We start from the raw sequence: 18,025 nt of genomic DNA, 5'->3' as shown, positions 1-18,025 counted from the left end.
GGAAACACCTATGTAAGATCCTGACGCTGTGCTCAGCACCCTCTCATGGCTCCCAACTCTCAGATTAAAGCCAGAATCCATCCTGGCCTGTAATCCCAGCACTTTGGGAGGCCAAGGGCCTTGCACACCAGGCTTCAAAGCCCCCGGACTCTGCTCCTCACCTCCTCCTTTTTTTTTGAGACAGAGTCTCGCTCTGTCGCCCAGGCTGGAGTGCAGTGGCGTGATCTCAGCTCACTGCAGTCTCAACCCCCCGGGTTCAAGCGATTCTCCTGCTTCAGCCTCCCAAGTAGCTGGGACCACAAGCATGCACCATCACACCTGGCTAATTTTGTGTATTTTTAGTAGAGATGGGGTTTCACCACGTTGGCCAGGCTGGTTTCAAACTCCTGACCTCAGGTGATCTGTCCACCTCTGCCTCCCAAAGTGCTGGATTACAGGTGTGAGCCACCACGCCCGGCCTCATTCACTTTCTCAAACAGATCAGAGGCTACCTCTACGATGACTATTCCTCTCTGCCCAGGAGGCCATCTGCGGCCAGCTGCTTGTCTCACCCCTCACCCCCTTCACGTCTGTTCAGACTTCGAGTCCGCAGAGAGTCTCCCCAACCATGTAGGTGACGGCCAGCCGCTCCCGCACACGCACCTTGCCTGCCTCTCTTCCTCTTTATTCCTCACGGCAGAGCTCAGCCCCCCTCCACCTGCATCTGTATAAGGGCTGTCCTCACTGGAACGTCAGGCTCCAGGAGGCCAGAACTCTGTCGTACAGCAGATTCTCAATGAACCTTGCTTGAATGACAGCATCGGCAACCAGGACGCTTTACCCTCGAGCCCTGCTGGTGGCATCCACAGCTCTCCATCTCCCTGCAAACACTCCGGGCTAGCCTCACCCAGACACACCCCTGAACCGAACGCCTCCTCCTGGGGTGATGAGGTTTCCTTGAAAACAGCTTTCATGTGCCCCCACCTTGGATTCCCCCCACTTTTTGGCCATGTTGGCCTTCCAGACTTTCCTGATGGCCTGGGTGTAACCAGTGCAAGTGTGTGAGTGACCATTATTGTGGGAGGTACTTAAACATCTTGTCCAAATGGGGCTTTTTGGGCAAGATGTTTATTGTGGGAGTGTGGGGGGACCCAATAAATAGACCTTCATCCAGATGCTTCTATGAGTACCCAGCAGTTCCCAATGAACTCCCTGGCCTGCAATCCCAGCCTTTTTTTTCCTTTTTTTTTTTTTTTTTTAAGACAGAGTCTTGCTCTGTCACCCAGGCTGGAGTGCAGTGGCGTGATCTCAGCTCACTGCAACCTCCACCTCCCAGGTTCCAGCAATTCTCCTGCCTCAGCCTACGGAGTAGCTGTGATTACAGGCACCCGCCATCACGCCCAGCTAATTTTTTGTATTTTTAGTAGAGCTGAGGTTTCGCCATGTTGGCCAGGACGGTCTCGATCTCCTTACCTCATGATCTGCCCGCCCTGGGCCTCCCAAAGTGCTGGGATTACAGGTGTGAGCCGCTGTGCCCGTTCATCCCTTTTGGTTTCTTTCCCATCTTTCCTCACAATCTCCATTCCCTTTCACAAAACCCCAACCCAGACCCGTAAGGACACTTCCCTTTCCCCAAGTCTGAATTATTCCACCTGAAGCTCTCCAACCTGTATTATTAGTAGACTCCTCAGGAGAAACTGTTTAAGATGCAGATTCCCAGGTACAACCCCCAAGAGGTCCTGAATCAGCAGGTGGGGCCACAAAATGCTACCTTGAACAGATTCCAAGTGACTGATACAGTGGACACCCTGGTTCAGGAGTTCCTGGGGAGGGGCAGGGGAGGGTCAAAAGAAAACTAGACTTTTAGCTAAAAGACCTCAGCTTCTGGCTGGGCGCAGTGGCTCACGCCTATAATCCCAACACTTTGGGAGGCCAAGGCAGGCAGATCACTTGAGCCCAGGAGGTAGAGGTTTCAGTACGCTAAGATCATGCCACTGCACTCCTGCCTGGGCGACAGAGCAAAACTCCATCCCCTCCCCACCGCCACCAAAAAAAAAAAAAGACCTTGGCTTCTGTGTGAGGGAACAGGAAGGGAGAGAAAGGTTTTCATCTTCCAGCTACTGATAAAAATAAATTGGGCCAGGCGCAGTGTCTCACACCTGTAATCCCAGCATTTTGGGAGGCTGAGCCGGGTGGATCAGGAGGTCAGGAGTTCAAGACCAGCCTGACTAACATGGTGAAACCCCATCTCTACTAAAAATACAAAAAGTAGCCAGGCATCGTGGCAGACGCCTGTAGTCCCAGCTACTCTGGAGGCTGAAGCAGGAGAATCAATTGAACCCGGGAGGCAGAGGTTGCAGTGAGCTGAGCTGTGCCACTGCACTCCAAGCTGGGTGACAGAGTGAGATTCTGTCTAAAAAAATAATAAAAATAAATAAATAAACAAACACACTGGCACTTTAAGGTACTTCACATCACCAGATACCTGTTCTAGAAACCCTAAGATCTGTGACACATCCTTCCACACCAGTGGAAAGCCTTTCACAAAGAGGACAAACGGCTTCTTCTCTCATGGATAATTATCAATTCTCAAAGCTTGAATCCATATTGATAACCAGCCACATCTGGCTGGGGGTATTGTTTGAAGGGGGAACCCTTTCCTCAAATCTAATAGTCCATGCAATCCCCACCTACAAAAGAGACTGAACAGGACACTTAATTTGCTAAGCTTTATTTTATACATACACGTTTACATTACAAGTCATGGTGTCGACTTGTTAAGACGATGAAGCCCTAATGAACCCGTTTTGAAATCGGAAGCTGGACAGTTGCAGGCTTTGGTCATTTCAAGAATCCAATTCACCCCTGGGTTTTGTTTTGCACACACCCCAGGAGAAGCTTGATGCACACAGCTGCGTAGCTGTCAACAGAAACCACTCTCTTTTCTCCTGTACTTTTCAATTACACTCCCTCAGGATTTTGAAATGAATCATCATAAGGAATTTGTTTTAAAGCTGAATCACTGGGAACATATAACAACTGTTCACATCACCACAAAAACTGAAGTCGGAAAAAGAGACCCTGGATATGTACAAGGGCTAATACTCTATGACAGAATATTATTACTGTTCACGATGTTAATACATTTACTCGCTACCATACAACTAAAGTCACGGCAGAATGAGAGCGTGTAAATTACAAAAGGAAACTTGCTTTCAGCGCGTCAGATAATAGGACATGCACAGGACTGAATTTCTTCCCCTTCTAACCTCTCTCATCAGTCACATTTACAAGCAGCTCAATTTTAAGCAAAGAGATGCCAGAAGCAGCTAACTCAAGACGTGTACAAAACCAGGTTAACCTATGAACACAAGATAAATAGTCTGATAGTCTTCAATGGAACTCGTTTGGTTTCCAACATATCTGAGTAGTCACTTTTCACAGTTTTTTAAACACATAAAAAAAAAAACAGATTCGGAGTACATCTTGGTGGACACCTAGGATACAGTTTGGAAACCACTGTGTCAGGGACCCTGCCCTCTCCTATACATATGCGCACAAACACACACACACAATGGCACGTGGTGGTCTGGTCTAATATATTGTGTCTAAATTCAGAGGGCAGACATCGACAGCTGAATTTTAAAAGATTTTTTTTCCCTTTTACTATAATGGGAGTAGTGGCCTTCTGCTGCAAAGATCCTGACAGTTTGGTGCAAAGATGGTGAGTTTGTTGGATGGATGAAATTTGAGCTGGGGACCTAGGATTGCCTGAGTCCTTCCCTACCATCACTCCCTTCCCCACAGGATTCCTGAGAGGGCTCATCCCAAATGGGAATCAAAGTACCATTTTTACTAACAGACGCTAAAATTCAAGGACTTCGAGATCTAAGCAGACATTCTTTTCCCCTAAAACTAACTCCGGGGACCTCCTGGCTAGGTAACTGGAGGTTGGAGACCGAAAGAGCAATGAAGCCAGGTTTGCAGTGAAGGTCCTGGCTTAACTTACCCCACTGGTTACAGGAGAGAAAGGCTGGAAGGGAGAATATGGCGGGGCCACCCAGCTCTTCCAAACGCCAGGGCCTGCAGAGATCGCTGACCATCCCGGGAGGGATACGAGGCGTGGGGGAGAAAGACTGAACGTGGATGAGTGTTAACAGCGACCTGCTCATGCATAAAGGGGGATGAATGTTCTAGAATTTTCCCAATCCTCTTACCAACTCTCCTGCCTCTGAAGATGAGTGGAGGGGGCAGTGAAAGAGCAGGCCTGGCAGAGAAAAGGGCATAGAGATCCATCCCTTCCCCAACTCCCTCCCACCCGAGACCTCACCTATCGTTTACCTCGGAGCTGGATCGCTATCAACAGGGTCCCTAAGACAGACAGTCCAAAGTCTTATTTCATTCGGTGACAAGAGGAAATTTTGCTGACTTGGAACTTCTTCCTTGTTCTTTCAACTCCTCAGGTATGGGTGGTCCTCCAACTTATTTCTGGATTCTGTGAATAAATGAGAATAGCTCAAGAAGGGAACAGAGAGAGGTGTCATTAGGAAATGTGTTACTTCCAAGAAATTTCTCGGTCCCTGAACATTTCTATTCCCCAGCCAGGCCTCTGGAAAACTTCACCCTTAAAGCCACATACCAGGCAAACACCATAACTTCAAAGCATTAATTTTTAAAAAAATGTTTGTGTTTTTAGTAGAGACAGGGTTTCGCCATGCTGGCCAGGCTGGTCTCGAACTCCTGACCTCAGTGATCCGCCCGCCTCAGCCTCCCAAATCATTAAATTCTTTTTTTTTTTTTTTTTTGGAGACAGAGTCTCACTCTGTCACCCAGGCTGGAGGGAAGTGGCACAATCTAGGCTCACTGCAACCTCTGCCTCCAGAGTTCAAGAGATTCTCCTGCCTCAGCCTCCCAAGTAGCTGGGATTACAGGCATGTGCCACCACACCCAGCTTATTTTTTGTATTTTTAGTTAGAGATGGGGTTTCACCACATTGGCCAGGCTGGTCTTGAACTCCTGACCTCAAGCAATCTGCCCACCTCTGCCTCCCAAAGTGCTGGGATTATAGGCACGAGTCACCACGCGGGGCCCCAAACCATTAAATTCTCATCAAGGAAGATGGGTCAGATGGAGTTGACAAATGACCACAGCGACACTCATTGATAAACGATCGGTCGGTAGGTTTGCTCTGCTGCTTCCTGCCCACTAGATGTCCCCAGCATCGGCCTTCAGGGGCTCCTGGGGGGGGGGTTGGGCTCTTACCCTCCTCAACTGGTGTGTCATCCACCTCCTGCAGTGCACTGGGATTCTCCTCATCACCCGCTTGACCCACCACCTGCTCAGGCTCCTCTGCCCCCGCCTGCCACTCCTGCTCCTCCTGCCTCACCCACTTGCTGGCAGGAGCCCAGTCACTTCTGTTGTCATTCTCACCATTGGTGGCACGCCGAGGAGAGCCTTCTGGCTTGGCCTTTGGACCCTTAGAGGTTGAGGCTGCTGGCTCAGCAGGTTGCTGGCCTCGAGGCGCCTTCTGAACTGACACCTCCTTTCTTGAGCCCGGCCCTTTCTTTGGCATCACCGGCTTCTTCCTGGCATCTTCTGAGTCAACCAGGACATAAGAGACAGGGCCCAAGCTCACCTTCTTCTTCTTCCTCATGAGGGCAGGGTTCTTGGTGGAAACCCAGGCCATGGCCTTCTTCTTTGGTGGACTCTGGTGGCCACCATCTTGGTCTGACTCAGAGGCGCCTTCTGGATTCTCAGCTTCTGCCTGGACATCCTGAGGAGGGTCTCTGGGACCCTTCCAGGCACCTTTCGCCCCAAGCTTCTTCAAAGTGAACTCCTCCTGCTTCATACAGGGCTTCCTGCTGCCCTTGATCGACTCTGAAACCGCCATGCCTTCAGCATCACCCGCCTCAGGATCCTCCAAGTCAGCTGTGCTGCTGGAATCATTGCCTTTGGGTTTTTTCCAGGGCACTGCTTCCTGCTTGGGGTTCTTCTTCTGCTTCTTTCTCCTGGAGCGAGTCTTGGCTCCGGCCTTGCGAACCAACGGTTTGGGAGGGTCATGCTGGTCTTCCGCGGCATTCCAGTTGGGGTTCTCCGTCTTTAAAGCAGAACCCACCTCTGCTGCAAGCCCCGGTTCCTTCTTGATCTTCCTCCCTCCTGCTAAACCCCAGGCTGCCATCTCCTCGAACTCAGAGGCCTCCTGGGCCCTGGTTTCCTCCCGGCTTCGGATCTCGGCATCCATGTAGAAAATGATCTGCACCACTGCTCCCAGGAGCACCCCCAAAGCTTCTGCCCAGTTCTCTGGGGGCTGATGCTGGTTCTGGGACAGTGTGGGGTGGTTGAGCTGAAGCAGGCGGACCACATCCTCCCAGGTGCGCCCCTCCGCATCCAGGAATTCATTCAGATTTTTTAAAAACTCAGCATCCTGGGTGGGGTCTCTACACACCACTCTCCAGACACCACCCCTTCCTGGGAATTCACGGGGGATGGTGCTCAGATTCACACCTTCACCAACCTCAATGAGGGCAGCTTTAACATTCTCTTCCCTCATAAAAATCTTGTTGAGCACGCGGTACGGGCCCAGTGGGGAGAGGACCGCATTCAAGGTCTCCTCAATTTCTGCTTGGCCACAGTCCTCTGGGATGCCTGTGACCAATAAGGACCTGTGGATATCCACTTCCATTCCCCTGCACCAATCCTCCAGAAGGTTCATCGCCATGGTCTTGGACATTTAGCGGCTCTGACCCTATTACGCGTAGTAGAGTCTATCAGGTGGACGCGGGGCTGCAGCGGTCCCCGAACCGTAATCCTGCAAGGTGACAAGGGAATGAGGTCAGGCTCCCGGGAAGATGGCCAAGCTCGCAGATCTAGCTGCCCCCTCCGCGGCCGGCCTGCAGGAGGCCTCGCGCTTTCCCAACACCCTCCACCCCAACCCGGGCCCCAGGTGCTCACACGTGTCCCGGGATCAGCCGCAAAAGGCCCTCCGTCCCTGCGCGGCCGGGATTTACTTGGCAGCCCAGCCTCCGACCGCCCAGCCAGGACAAGGAGAGGCCGCTGGGATGCAGCCGCTCCCCAGTCTCTGGCTCCGTCTACCCCGGCGCAGCTGCTCGAGGTAGAAAGAACCAGAAGGACGCCGTCCGCCCCCGCTCCGGCCCCGGCAGGTCACGCGGCTTCCAGCCTCGATCCGGGCAGCTGCGCGAAGCCGAGGTTGGCGTCGCAGCGCGCGCCTGCGCACTGGCTCCCGCACCGCCGCTCGGGGGTCTTCGGGCTGTGCAGCTCCCGAGGTCTCCATGGCAACCGGCCGTGGGTTGCTAGGGCCGAGCCCGCCTACGCGCCGGCGCCGCAGTTGGACCTAGAGAGCCGGTGCAAGAGCGGCTGTTCGGGTCGCAGAGCAAGGGGTTTGAGTACGCTCCGATGGCGCCTCCGTGGTGGCCCAACTTTTCCACCCAAGCGGGCCTCGGGAACGGGGGTCAGGTCGGGGAGAAGCGCCAACATCAATGACCGCATCCACTAACTTTATCATCCTTTGCCCCACCTGTTAGATTCACCCAGCGTGACTCTTGGGAGACACTAGAAATCAAGGAAGGAAGAAAAAGAGGCTTTAATCTTGGGTTTCTCTAACAAAAGCCACAGCTCCTGTTGGCCTTGTAACCTTCTCTACTACAAGCTCCTGGGTTCTTCGAGGAATTTCCAGAAACTTCTAGAAACTTCTCACTTTCCTACCCGACCCTTTCTAGCATGAGGATAATGCCTTGCCTTGCCTTGTTTCCTCAACGTGATGCAGGGTGGGTTGTTGGTGTCCTCCAGGAAGGGGGGAGCAATGTTACAGCTCAGTGACTGCCCCTGCAGAGGAGTCTTAATCCGAGCTACAACCATTTTGTTAGCCGCCCCCGCACCCGACTATTTTGCAGACCTTGGTTCAAGTGAAATATTCTATGGGGGTTCAGGCCGTGAGAAACATCCTGCCTACCCACCTGACCACAAAGCGGACAAAGGCCCAACTGAAGAAACATTATCAGACTGCTGCAGTGGCTCACGCCTGTGAACCCAGCACTTTGGGAGGCACAGGCAGGCAGATTTCCTGAGGTCAGGAGTTTGAAACCAGCTTGGCCAACGTGGTGAAACCCTGTCTTTACCAAAAATACAAAAATTATCTGGGCGTGGTGTCGGGCACCTGCAGTCCCAGCTACTCGGGAGACTGAGGCAGGAGAACTGGTTGAATCTGGGAAGCAGAGGTTGCAGTGAGCTGAGATCCCGGCACTGCACTCCAGCCTGGGAGACAAGAGTGAAACTCCTTCTCAAAAAAAAAAAAATAAATACAAAAAATAAAGAAAAAAAGAGAAACATTATCATACCCTGTCAGGCAAAGAAACATCCCTATCATATTCTACTGGGAGAAAGTGCAGAGAACACGACATACTACCAGAACAAGGGCCAGAACCGCCTCATCATGGGACCGTCTTGTCAATATCCTGCTGGACAGCAAGCCATACTGCCCAGACCCCTCCCACCCATAACTATAAACACCCCCAGCCTATAAGCAGCGGTGGGCTTTGGCATTAAGCTGGTCCCCCACTTCCATAGGTGTCTGCGGTATACCTGGGTTGCTGTTGAGCTGCCCACTGTCTGTGTCTTTCTTTAACCCTCACCTTCCCTCCAAAACCTAACAAAGAGGACTACGCCCTCTATAGGCAGTGTGCTGACAGTAGCAGCTCAGGGGCAAGGCTGCGGTCACATTAATACGCACTTCTAATGACATGCTAATTAAGGGGTGGGTTATTCAGAATTAACCAGCAAATGGGCAGTAACGTATGGGTGTTTCCATGGCAATGGTAAACTGTCATGGTGCTGGCAGTCATGTCTTACGGAGAGTGGCTTTTGGTGCCTTTTCCAGGTTTTGGCCGGTCTTCAGTGTGGCCGTCAGTGGAGTCCCCTGGGCCTCCCACCTCAACCTTGCTGCCCATGGCCAAGACCTTTGTTAATAATTAAAGCCGGGCGCTGTGGCTCACGCCTGTGATCCCAGCACTTTGGGAGGCTGAGGCGGACAGATCACTTGAGCTCAGGAGTTTGAGACCAGCCTGGGCAAAACAGCAAAACCTCATCTCTACCAAAAATGCAAAAAATTAGCCAGGTGTGGAAGTCACCTGTGGTCTCAGCTACTTAGGAGGCTGAGGTGGGAGGATTGCTTGAACCCCGGGAGGTAGTGGTTGTAGTGAGCTAAGATGACACCACTGCACTCTAGCCTGGACAACAGAGCGAGACCCTGTCTCAGAAACAAAACAGAACAAAAAAAATTAATTAAGCACTCCTATGTGACTTGGTTGAACTTGCCATCTGTTTTTGTTTGTTTGTTTGTTTTGCCAGGTTAAATAATTTGAGCCCTCTGAGCTCATTCCTTTTCTCTATAGTAGGAGTTCTAATGAAAAAAACCTCCTGATTTGGAAGTTTTGAAGATTCAGGGAGTTCTCATCTGAAAAATGCACTGAAGAACAATTTTGGCCTTGGCATTCAACCAAAACCTGTTCTTTGGGTTCATTTTTGAAATTGGCCTTTGTAAGGCCAAATAGCCGAATGTTCATCTTCCTGTCATCTCTGGCATCCCTAAATTTGGGTGTCATCAATATTTGTGTGATTGCCGCAGCTCCCGTCATGTTTTGTGCTCAAAAGTCGTGTTATTCAAATCGTTAACATCTGATTATTCACATAATTCACATCTGAATATTCCAATAAAGAGAAACATTTTAGCTGTAATATTCTAGGTCATATTCAATTATCTAGAATAATTGAATATTCCAATAAACACTCTGGCTATAAACACTCTAGCTATAATTAAAGGTTTTTGTTTGTTTTTGTTTTTGAGATGGAGTCTCGCTGTTGCCCATGCTGGAGTGCAGTGGTGTGATCTCAGTTCACTGCAACCTCTGTCCGCCTCCTGGGTTCAAATGATTCTCCTGCCTCAGCCTCCCGAGTAGCTGGGATTACAGGGGCCCATCACCACACCTGGCTAATTTTTGTATTTTTAGTGGAGACTGGGTTTCACCATGTTGGTGAGGCTGGTCTCGAACTCCTGACCCAATGATCTGCCTGCCTCAGCTTCCCAAAGTGCTGGGATTACAAGCATGAGCCACCACACCCGGCCTAATTAAAGTTTTTAAATCTCATGTGCTTTGTATGTTGAAATTCTATGTATCCATGGAAGAATGAGTGTATACTTTTAGGCAGTGGTTTAAAAACATAGCCATAAATTCTGACACTTCTATTGAGAAGTGAGGATCTATGTCGTCTCCTCTGATTTCTGAGCAGACTTGTGAATACTTTAACCAATAGAGTTTGGTGGAAGGAAAGCTATGTGGCTTCTCAGACCATGTTACAGAAGGCCGCACAGCTTCTTCCTCAATTTGCTGGAATACTCTTATTCTTGTATCCTTGAGCTTCCAAATAAGACGTTCAGTGAGCTTCCCTCTGGCTTTCATGCTGTGAGGAAGCCCAGGCCACACAGAAAAGCCATGTCGGTGCGTCTATCAACAGCTCCCCGCTGAGCACAGCTTTCACAGGATTTCAGCCCAGGTACCAGATAAGTGAGTGAAGAAATTTCCAGCTGGTTCTAGCTCTCAGCCATTTGAGTCACCCCCAACTGTCATGGATGCAACTAGGTGTGGTGGGTGTTGTGGGCAGTAAAGGTATTTACCAAGACAGTTGTAGGTAAAGAAAGGCAGATTTATTAGAGAAGATATGAAAATACATTGCAAGCTTACAACAGGCAGCACAGCAGAGAAGGGGCTGTCTGCAGAGAGGCAGGGACTGGAAGGATGTTTCTTTTTTTTTTTAAGATAGAGTCTCACACTGTTGCCCAGGCTGGAGTGCAGTAGCACAATCTCGGCTCACTGCAACCTCCACCTCCTGGGTTCAATCAATTCTCCTGTCTCAGCCTCCCAAGTAGCTGGGGCTACAGGCACCTACCACCATGCCTGGCTAATTTTTGTATTTTTAGTAGAGACAAGGTTTCACCGTATTGGTCAGGCTGGTCTCAAACTCCTAACCTCAGGTCATCTGCCTGCCTCAGCCTCCTAAAGTGCCGGGATTACAGGCATGAGCCACTGCGCCCGGCCTTGGAAGGAAGTCTCATAGGGCCATGCTGGGGGGGCTACATGCAGAAAGAGGTCGCTGTGACCGAGGACTGTGATTAGCCATCTCTCAGAAAAATTGTTCATTGTTCTTCCCAACCTGGGGCCCTCCCCAACCTGGGGCCCCTTCCTCCTTGTTTACTTATCTGATCAGGACTCCACGCTAACCATTTATATATTTCAAACTGAGGCCCAGACGTCATGTAGCAGAAACAGCCACTGCTGCCCTTTGTGTGAATTCCTGATGCATAGAATCCATGAGTACAAACAGTTGTTATTCTATACCACTAAGTTCTGGGGATCTTATTATGAAGTAATAGATAGATGGAAGATATTGCAAAGGAAGAATGCAGCAAGAATTGATGATGATCAGCAAAGCGTTCGTACAACAAAATGAGAGCCGCAATCTGAAGTCTGCTCCCGAAAATTCTCCAAAGCAACTTCCCAAGCAGTGCACGAAGCTTCAATTCATGCAATTGTTTCAGTGAAATAGCGTCATCACTGTCAACCAGATCATCAAGCCTGGGCTGAAGAAGAGAGAAATCTTCCACTTCAGTCAGTTACTTGTGTTGAGGAAGGAAAGCATGATGGGTCACATGTCACTATCAGCAGAGCTGGTAATAAAAACTGTCTTGTTGGGAGGCCGAGGCGGGTGGATCACGAGGTCAAGAGATCAAGACCATCCTGGTCAACGTGGTGAAACCCCGTCTCTACTAAAACTACAAAAAATTAGCTGGGCATGGTGGCGCGTGCCTGTAATCCCAGCTACTCAGGAGGCTGAGGCAGGAGAATTGCCTGAACCCGGGAGGCGGAGGTTGCGGTGAGCCGAGATCGCGCCATTGCACTCCAGCCTGGGTAACAAGAGCGAAACTCCGTCTCAAAAAAAAACAAAAACCTGTTGTGTTCCTTCAGCAGCCATTTAGGATTATAAATGGGACATAGAGTAGCTGAAATCATTGCCAAACTTTTAAAGTTTTTTTGCTAGATGTCTAAAGTGTAAAATTGTGATGTAAATTTAAAGTTTGTGATAGAATTTCAGTTTTATTCTTATTCCTAAAGTTCATTTTTTGGTTTGTTTGAGACAGAGTCTCGCTCCGCTGCCAGGCCGGAGTGCAATGGTGCCATCTCGGCTCACTGCGATCTCCACCTCCCGGGTTCAGGCAATTCTTCTGCCTCAGCCTCCGGAGTAGCTGGGACTATAGGCATGCACCACCATGCCCAGCTAATTTTTTTGTATTTTTAGTGGAGACAGGGTTTCACCACGTTGGCCAGAATGGTCTCGATCCCTTGATCTCGTGATTCATCCACCTTGGCCTCCCAAAGTGCTGGGATTACAGGTTTGAGCCACTGTGCCCGGCCATGATGGTCACTTTTGTTTTGCCTTTGACCAAATACATGGCCATTCAATGTTCTGGCAAAATGTATATTTGGTCCTGACACATAGTAAGATGTTGTTAAACAGAAATACAAGGGACCTTCCCACGATTGAGCAGCATTCTTCTTCTTCTGTCTTTCCAGTGACTTGGAGTTTGTTCTGGAATTGTCAACCATTTGGCCCAGGAAAGTAACGAGGGTATGGCGTAACTGCTCGTCAGAACGCTGTGTCAAATGAACTCAAATCTAGTACGGGCACGGGGAGTTGTGGCACGTTTGCTGATTGAGAATGGATAAAACGAAAAAGTCAAAACAATACTAAGAGTGGATGAGAAAAGTCAGAACTCTTGTATCTGTGGATGGCTGGTGGGAACATAAATCAGTACATCCACTATGGAAAGCTCTCCTAAAGCAAAACGCGCAGACTCTACAACGTAGCAGTTCTGCTATTCCATGTATATACCCAGCAGAAACATGTTCACTAAAAGATATGGACAATCATATTCCTTGCAGCATTATTTATGATAGCCAAAATCTAGAGCCTACCCAAATGCCAATTCACAGAAGAATAAATTGTGGTCTGTCCACATAATAAGACACTGAGCAATCAGAATAAATGACAGGTTTTCACCGTGTTAGCCAGGATGGTCTCGATCTCCTGACCTCGTCATCTGCCTGCCTCAGCCTCCCAAAGTGCTGGGGTTACAGGCATGAGCCACCGCATCCAGCTGATGTCCAGAGTTTTTTTGAAGGGGAGAGGGTTGATCCCATAGGCATTGAGCACCTGTGTGACTGGCTTTACTTACTCAGTCTCAGACGAACTGGCGCCATGTGGCCCAAGGCCTCCACCGCAGGTCACACTGTTAGCACAGGCTCCTCCAAGGGCTTAGAGCTTGCTTCCTAGGAGATGATCAAAGATCTTTGGGATGTGTAGAGTCTGAGCAAACCAGACCTGGCCAGGTCTTTTTTTTCTTTTTTTTTGAGACAGAATCTCCCTTTGTTACCCAGGCTGGAGCGCAGTGGTGCCATCTCGGCTCACCATCATGCCCAGCTAATTTTTAACATTTTTTTTTGTAGGGACAGGCTCTTACTATGTTGGGTAAGATGGTCTCCAACTCCTGGCTCAAGTGATCCTCCTGTCTCAGCCTCCCAAAGTTTTGAATTATAGGCATGAAGCCACCATGGCCAGTCAATTCTCTATTCTTGACCCTGAGTTTGGAATATTCCACAATTTATTTTATTTTATGAGATAGAGTCTCACTCTGTCACCCAGGCTAGAGTGCAGTGGCTCAATCATAGCTCACCGCAGCCTTCATCTCCTGGGCTCAAGGGATCCTCCTGACTCAGCCTCCCAAGTAGCTGGGACTACAGGCATGTGCCACCATGCCGGGCTAATTTTTCTTTTTTCTTTTTTTTTTGAGACGGAGTTTCGCTCTTGTTACCCAGGCTGGAGTGCAATGGCGCGATCTTGGCTCACCGCAACCTCCGCCTCCTGGGTTCAGGCAATTCTCCTGCCTCAGCCTCCTGAGTAGCTGGGATTACAGGCATGCGCCACCATGCCCAGCTACTTTTTTGTATTTTTAGTAGAGACGGGGTTTCACCATGTTGACCAGGATGGTCTCGATCTCTTGACCTTGTGATCCACTCGCCTCAGCCTCCCAAAGTGCTGGGATTACAGGCGTGAGCCACTGCGCCTGGTCAATTTTTTAAGTTTTTAGTAGAGACAGGCCTCACTCTGTCACCTAGGGTGATCCTCTACTCCCGGCCTCAAACAGTCCTCAGCCTTCCAAAGTGCTGGGACGACAGGCATAAGCCACTGTGCCTGGCCTATGCCACCATTTAAAAAATAAACGGAAAGGTTTTATTTATAGTAACAGTTCAAAATGTGAGGTTTGGAAATGGTAAATGCAGCTTGGAATAAAATTTTCCACAGCCAGCATCATATTTGAATTTGACCAACTATATCACAAATAACAGAACACAGAAAAAGCAGAAGGGAAACATCTGAGGTCCCGGAAACTGAGATTTCCCAAGTGGATCTAAGAATGTTCAGAAGGCAGAGGCATCAAAGGCAAAAATGAAGCTTTTGAATGAAACTGCCTCAGTGAAGTACGGGGGTGAAGAAAGCAATATGTATTTTGTTTTATGTTTTTTTGAGACCAAGAGTCGCCCTGTCACCCAGGCTGGAGGGCAATGGCGCAATCTCGGCTCACCGCAACCTCCCCCTCCTGGGTTCAAATGATTCTTCTGCCTCAGCCTCCTGAGTAGCTGAGACTACAGGCACACACCACCATGCCCAGCTAATTTTTGTATTTTTAGTAGAGATGCAGTTTCACCACGTTGGCCAGATTGGTCTTGAACTTCCGACCTTGTGATCCGTCCACCTTGGCCTCCCAAAGTGCTGAGATTACAGGCATAAGCCACCATGCTCAGCCCTATGTGGTTTTAATGGGTAAGAAGAAGAAAATGAATAACTGTAAATAAAAATTAAGCCATAAAAATATTTAAAATAGGCCTGGCGTGGTGGCTCATGCCTGTAATCCCAGCATTTTGGGAAGCCAAGGCAGGTGGATTGCTTGAGACCAGGCGTTCAAGACCAGCCTGGGCAACATAGCAAGACTCCATCTCTTAAAAAACATAAAAATTAGGTAGGCATGGTGGCACATCCCTATAGTCTCAGATGCTCGGGAGACTGAGGTGGGAGGATCACTTGAGCCTGGGAGATCGAGGCTGCAGTAAGCAAGCATCATGGCACAACACTCCAGCCTGAGGGACTAGGCAAGTTCTGGTCTCAAAAAGAATTTTAAATAAATGCACATAAAACAATATTGTGTGTATGTACACACACACACACACACACACACACACACACACACACACACACAGAAAATGCATTCCAAAATACTTGAGATATTTAAGACAGCAAAATTTTATTTTTATATAAAAAGGAATATGTAAATATATATTAGGTTGGTGCAAAAGTAATTGCTGTTTTTTTGCCATTATTTTATTTTATTTTTTTTGAGACAGAGTCTCACTCTGTCTCCCAGGCTGGAGTGCAGTGGCATGATTTCGGCTCACTGTAACCTCTGCCTCCCAGGTTCAAGCAATTCTCCTGCCTCAGCCTCTCAAGTAGCTGGGACTATAGTTTTGCCACTTTCAATGGCAAAAACTGCAATTAATTTTGCATCAGCCTAAATATTATAAATGTGACACTATGTGTGTGTGTGTGTGTGTGTGTGTGTGTGTGTGTGTGTGTGTGTGTGAGGGAGAGAGAAGTGGTATCAGCTGCCTGCTTGCTAGCTCATTAAAGAGCCACGGTGATTGCTAGCAGATTTAAAAATAGTTGAAGGACCCTTAAGAGGAATCATTACAGTGGTTTCCATGACAACACTCTGTACTGTGGTTTCCAAGGCAACAACTTGGCACTGTGGTTTCCATGACAAAGCATCCCTGCAGCCCCAACCCTCCCACCCATCTCTGCACTTCCAGTATAGGGTTCTCCTTCCATCCTCTTCCGCTGTTTCACCTTTAGGTTTTTATTTTGTCCTGCTGTGTATTTTCAATGAGAACCCACAACATTTCTATAAACACTGAACCCAAAGAAAGTCCAGGGGGCTCTGGGGTCCCGCCTAGATGTTTCCTCTTGAGTCAGCTGTAACAACCCACCTTCGTGGTTCTGTGACTCACCCTAGCTTGCTCTGTCCAATTTGTTCTGCGAGAGCTCCTTCGTGCTTCTGAGACAGAGTCTCGCTTGTCTCCCAGGCTGGAGTGCAGTGGCATGATCTCAGCTCACTCCAACCTCTGCCTCCCAGGTTCAAGCAATTCTCCTCCCTCAGCCTCCTGAGTAGCTAGGATATAGGCTCGTGCCATCACGCCTAGCTTATTTATTTTTTTTTTTTTTGTATCTTTAGTAGAGACGGGGTTTCACCATGTTGGCCAGGCTGATCTCAAACTCCTAACCTCGTGATCCACCCGCCTCAGCCTCCCAAAGTGCTGGGATTACAGGCGTGAGCCACTGTGCTGGGCCTTTGTCTTTTGTGAGACAGAGTTTTGCTCTTGTGCCCCAGGCTGGAGTGCAATGGCACGATCTAAGCTCCCTACAACCTCCAGCTCCCAGGTTCAAGCAATTCTCCTGCCTCAGCCTCCCAAATAGCTAGGATTACAGGCACGTGTCATCATGTCCAGCAAATTTTTGTATTTTAGTAGAGACAGGGTTTCACCATGTTGGCCAGGAAGTTCTCCAACTCCCAACCTCAGGTGATCCACCCGCCTCAGCCTCCCAAAGTGCTGGGATTATAGGCATGAGCCACTGTGCCCGGCTTTCCTATTATATATACACGTGTGTGTGTGTGTGTGTGTGTGTGTGTGTGTGTGTGTGTCTCCCAGATCATAGCAAAATGTATTTCTTATCGTGGCTCATGATCAATCACGTGTGACCACCACGGCCGTAGGTTAATTACTTAGTCCCCCTGTGGATGGCTATGCAGGTTGTTTTCCATTTTCTGGTATTTCAAATGAAGAGCTGGGAAGGGCCCTGCAGACATCTACGTTGCTTGGATTCAGGTGTGACTTCTTAACTTGTTGGAAATACGATGCTTTTCAAAAGGCACAGTGTTGTCAGGACACGGTGGCTCACACCTGTAATCCCAGCACTTTAGGAGGCCAAGGTGAGTGGATTCCTTAGGCAGAAAAGTTCAACACCAGCCTGGGCACCACAGCGAAACCCCATCGCTACCAAAAAAAAAAAAAAATACAAAAATTAGCCAGGCATGGCGGCGTGTGCCGGTGGTCCCAGCTACTTGGTAGGCTAAGGCAGGAGGATCTCCCAAGTCTCAAAAAAAAAAGAAAAAAAATTAAGAACATAAAACCCAGTGCTTTTATTCCACAAACACAGCAACTCTATCCTGTGCCATTCTGAGTTCTTTCTCTCTCCCTCTCTGGAAATAACCAGTAAAGCCTAGGATTATTTGGCGGGAGAAGAGACCTGTTCTCATCTGAGCTGGGGCTCGGGTTACAGCCACAGCGGCAGGCGCTGAGTTTCCTGCAGACAGAAAAAAACGCCGGCAGCTGTCTCCACTCTGCAGTAAGGAAACAACATTCCAAGCGAGGAGTTGTGGCCAGGAAACAGAGAGGCCCCACGTCTTCTTTCTTTTCTAAATGTATTTTTTCTAAAACACACACACACACCCCCCAAAAACAATCCACCAATAAAACTGCATTCAAATAAGATTCAAAAGTAATCAAATCTACTGTGTTCAGAAATTCGTAATTTGTTAATAGGCATAGTTATCTAAAGAAAAGCAAGGCAGTGTTCTTCTCAAAATGGGATAAATAATATCCCTGGGGCAGGGAGGGGTTTTAGGATGGGCAGAGCACATGAGGGGCTTCCGGGAGGACGATGATTTCTAGATGCGATGACAGTAACGTGGCACTTTCTCTGTAATCATTTGCCAAATTATATGTCTGTGTTTAGGGCACGTTTCTGGGTGCATGTTACATGTTCTACAATGGTAAAAAAATGTTTTTTAAATAAACACAGCTACACA

The 18,025-nt window shown here is 48.8% G+C and overlaps 1 protein-coding gene across 1 annotated transcript; it reads right to left on the bottom strand.

Moving 5' to 3' along the window:
* Window positions 1-2,697: 2,697 nt before the first annotated feature.
* Window positions 2,698-7,158, bottom strand: PNMA8A (PNMA family member 8A). The gene is made up of 3 exons (XM_032262565.1): window positions 6,931-7,158; window positions 5,410-6,787; window positions 2,698-4,474 (listed from the first exon to the last, which is right to left on the bottom strand). Exons 2-3 carry the CDS (start codon window positions 6,707-6,709, stop codon window positions 4,431-4,433), a joined length of 1,344 nt encoding a protein of 447 aa, XP_032118456.1. The 5' UTR covers window positions 6,710-6,787; window positions 6,931-7,158; the 3' UTR covers window positions 2,698-4,430.
* Between the last annotated feature and the right edge of the window lie 10,867 nt (window positions 7,159-18,025).

This window comes from Sapajus apella, unplaced genomic scaffold (genome assembly GCF_009761245.1).
Source record: "Sapajus apella isolate SASKATOON/1434 unplaced genomic scaffold, GSC_monkey_1.0 scaffold130, whole genome shotgun sequence".
Classification (NCBI taxonomy): domain Eukaryota; kingdom Metazoa; phylum Chordata; class Mammalia; order Primates; family Cebidae; genus Sapajus; species Sapajus apella.
This window is presented reverse-complemented; position numbering and strand designations above follow the sequence as displayed.

Bases quoted from the DNA above. Each gene is read 5' to 3' on its own strand.
- PNMA8A (XM_032262565.1), bottom strand. From the start codon at position 6,709: ATGTCCAAGACCATGGCGATGAACCTTCTGGAGGATTGGTGCAGGGGA. The intron at 4,475-5,409 runs GTGAGAATGACA...ATTTATTCACAG, and splicing joins TCCTCGGCGTGCCACCAATG to AATCCAGAAATAAGTTGGAG.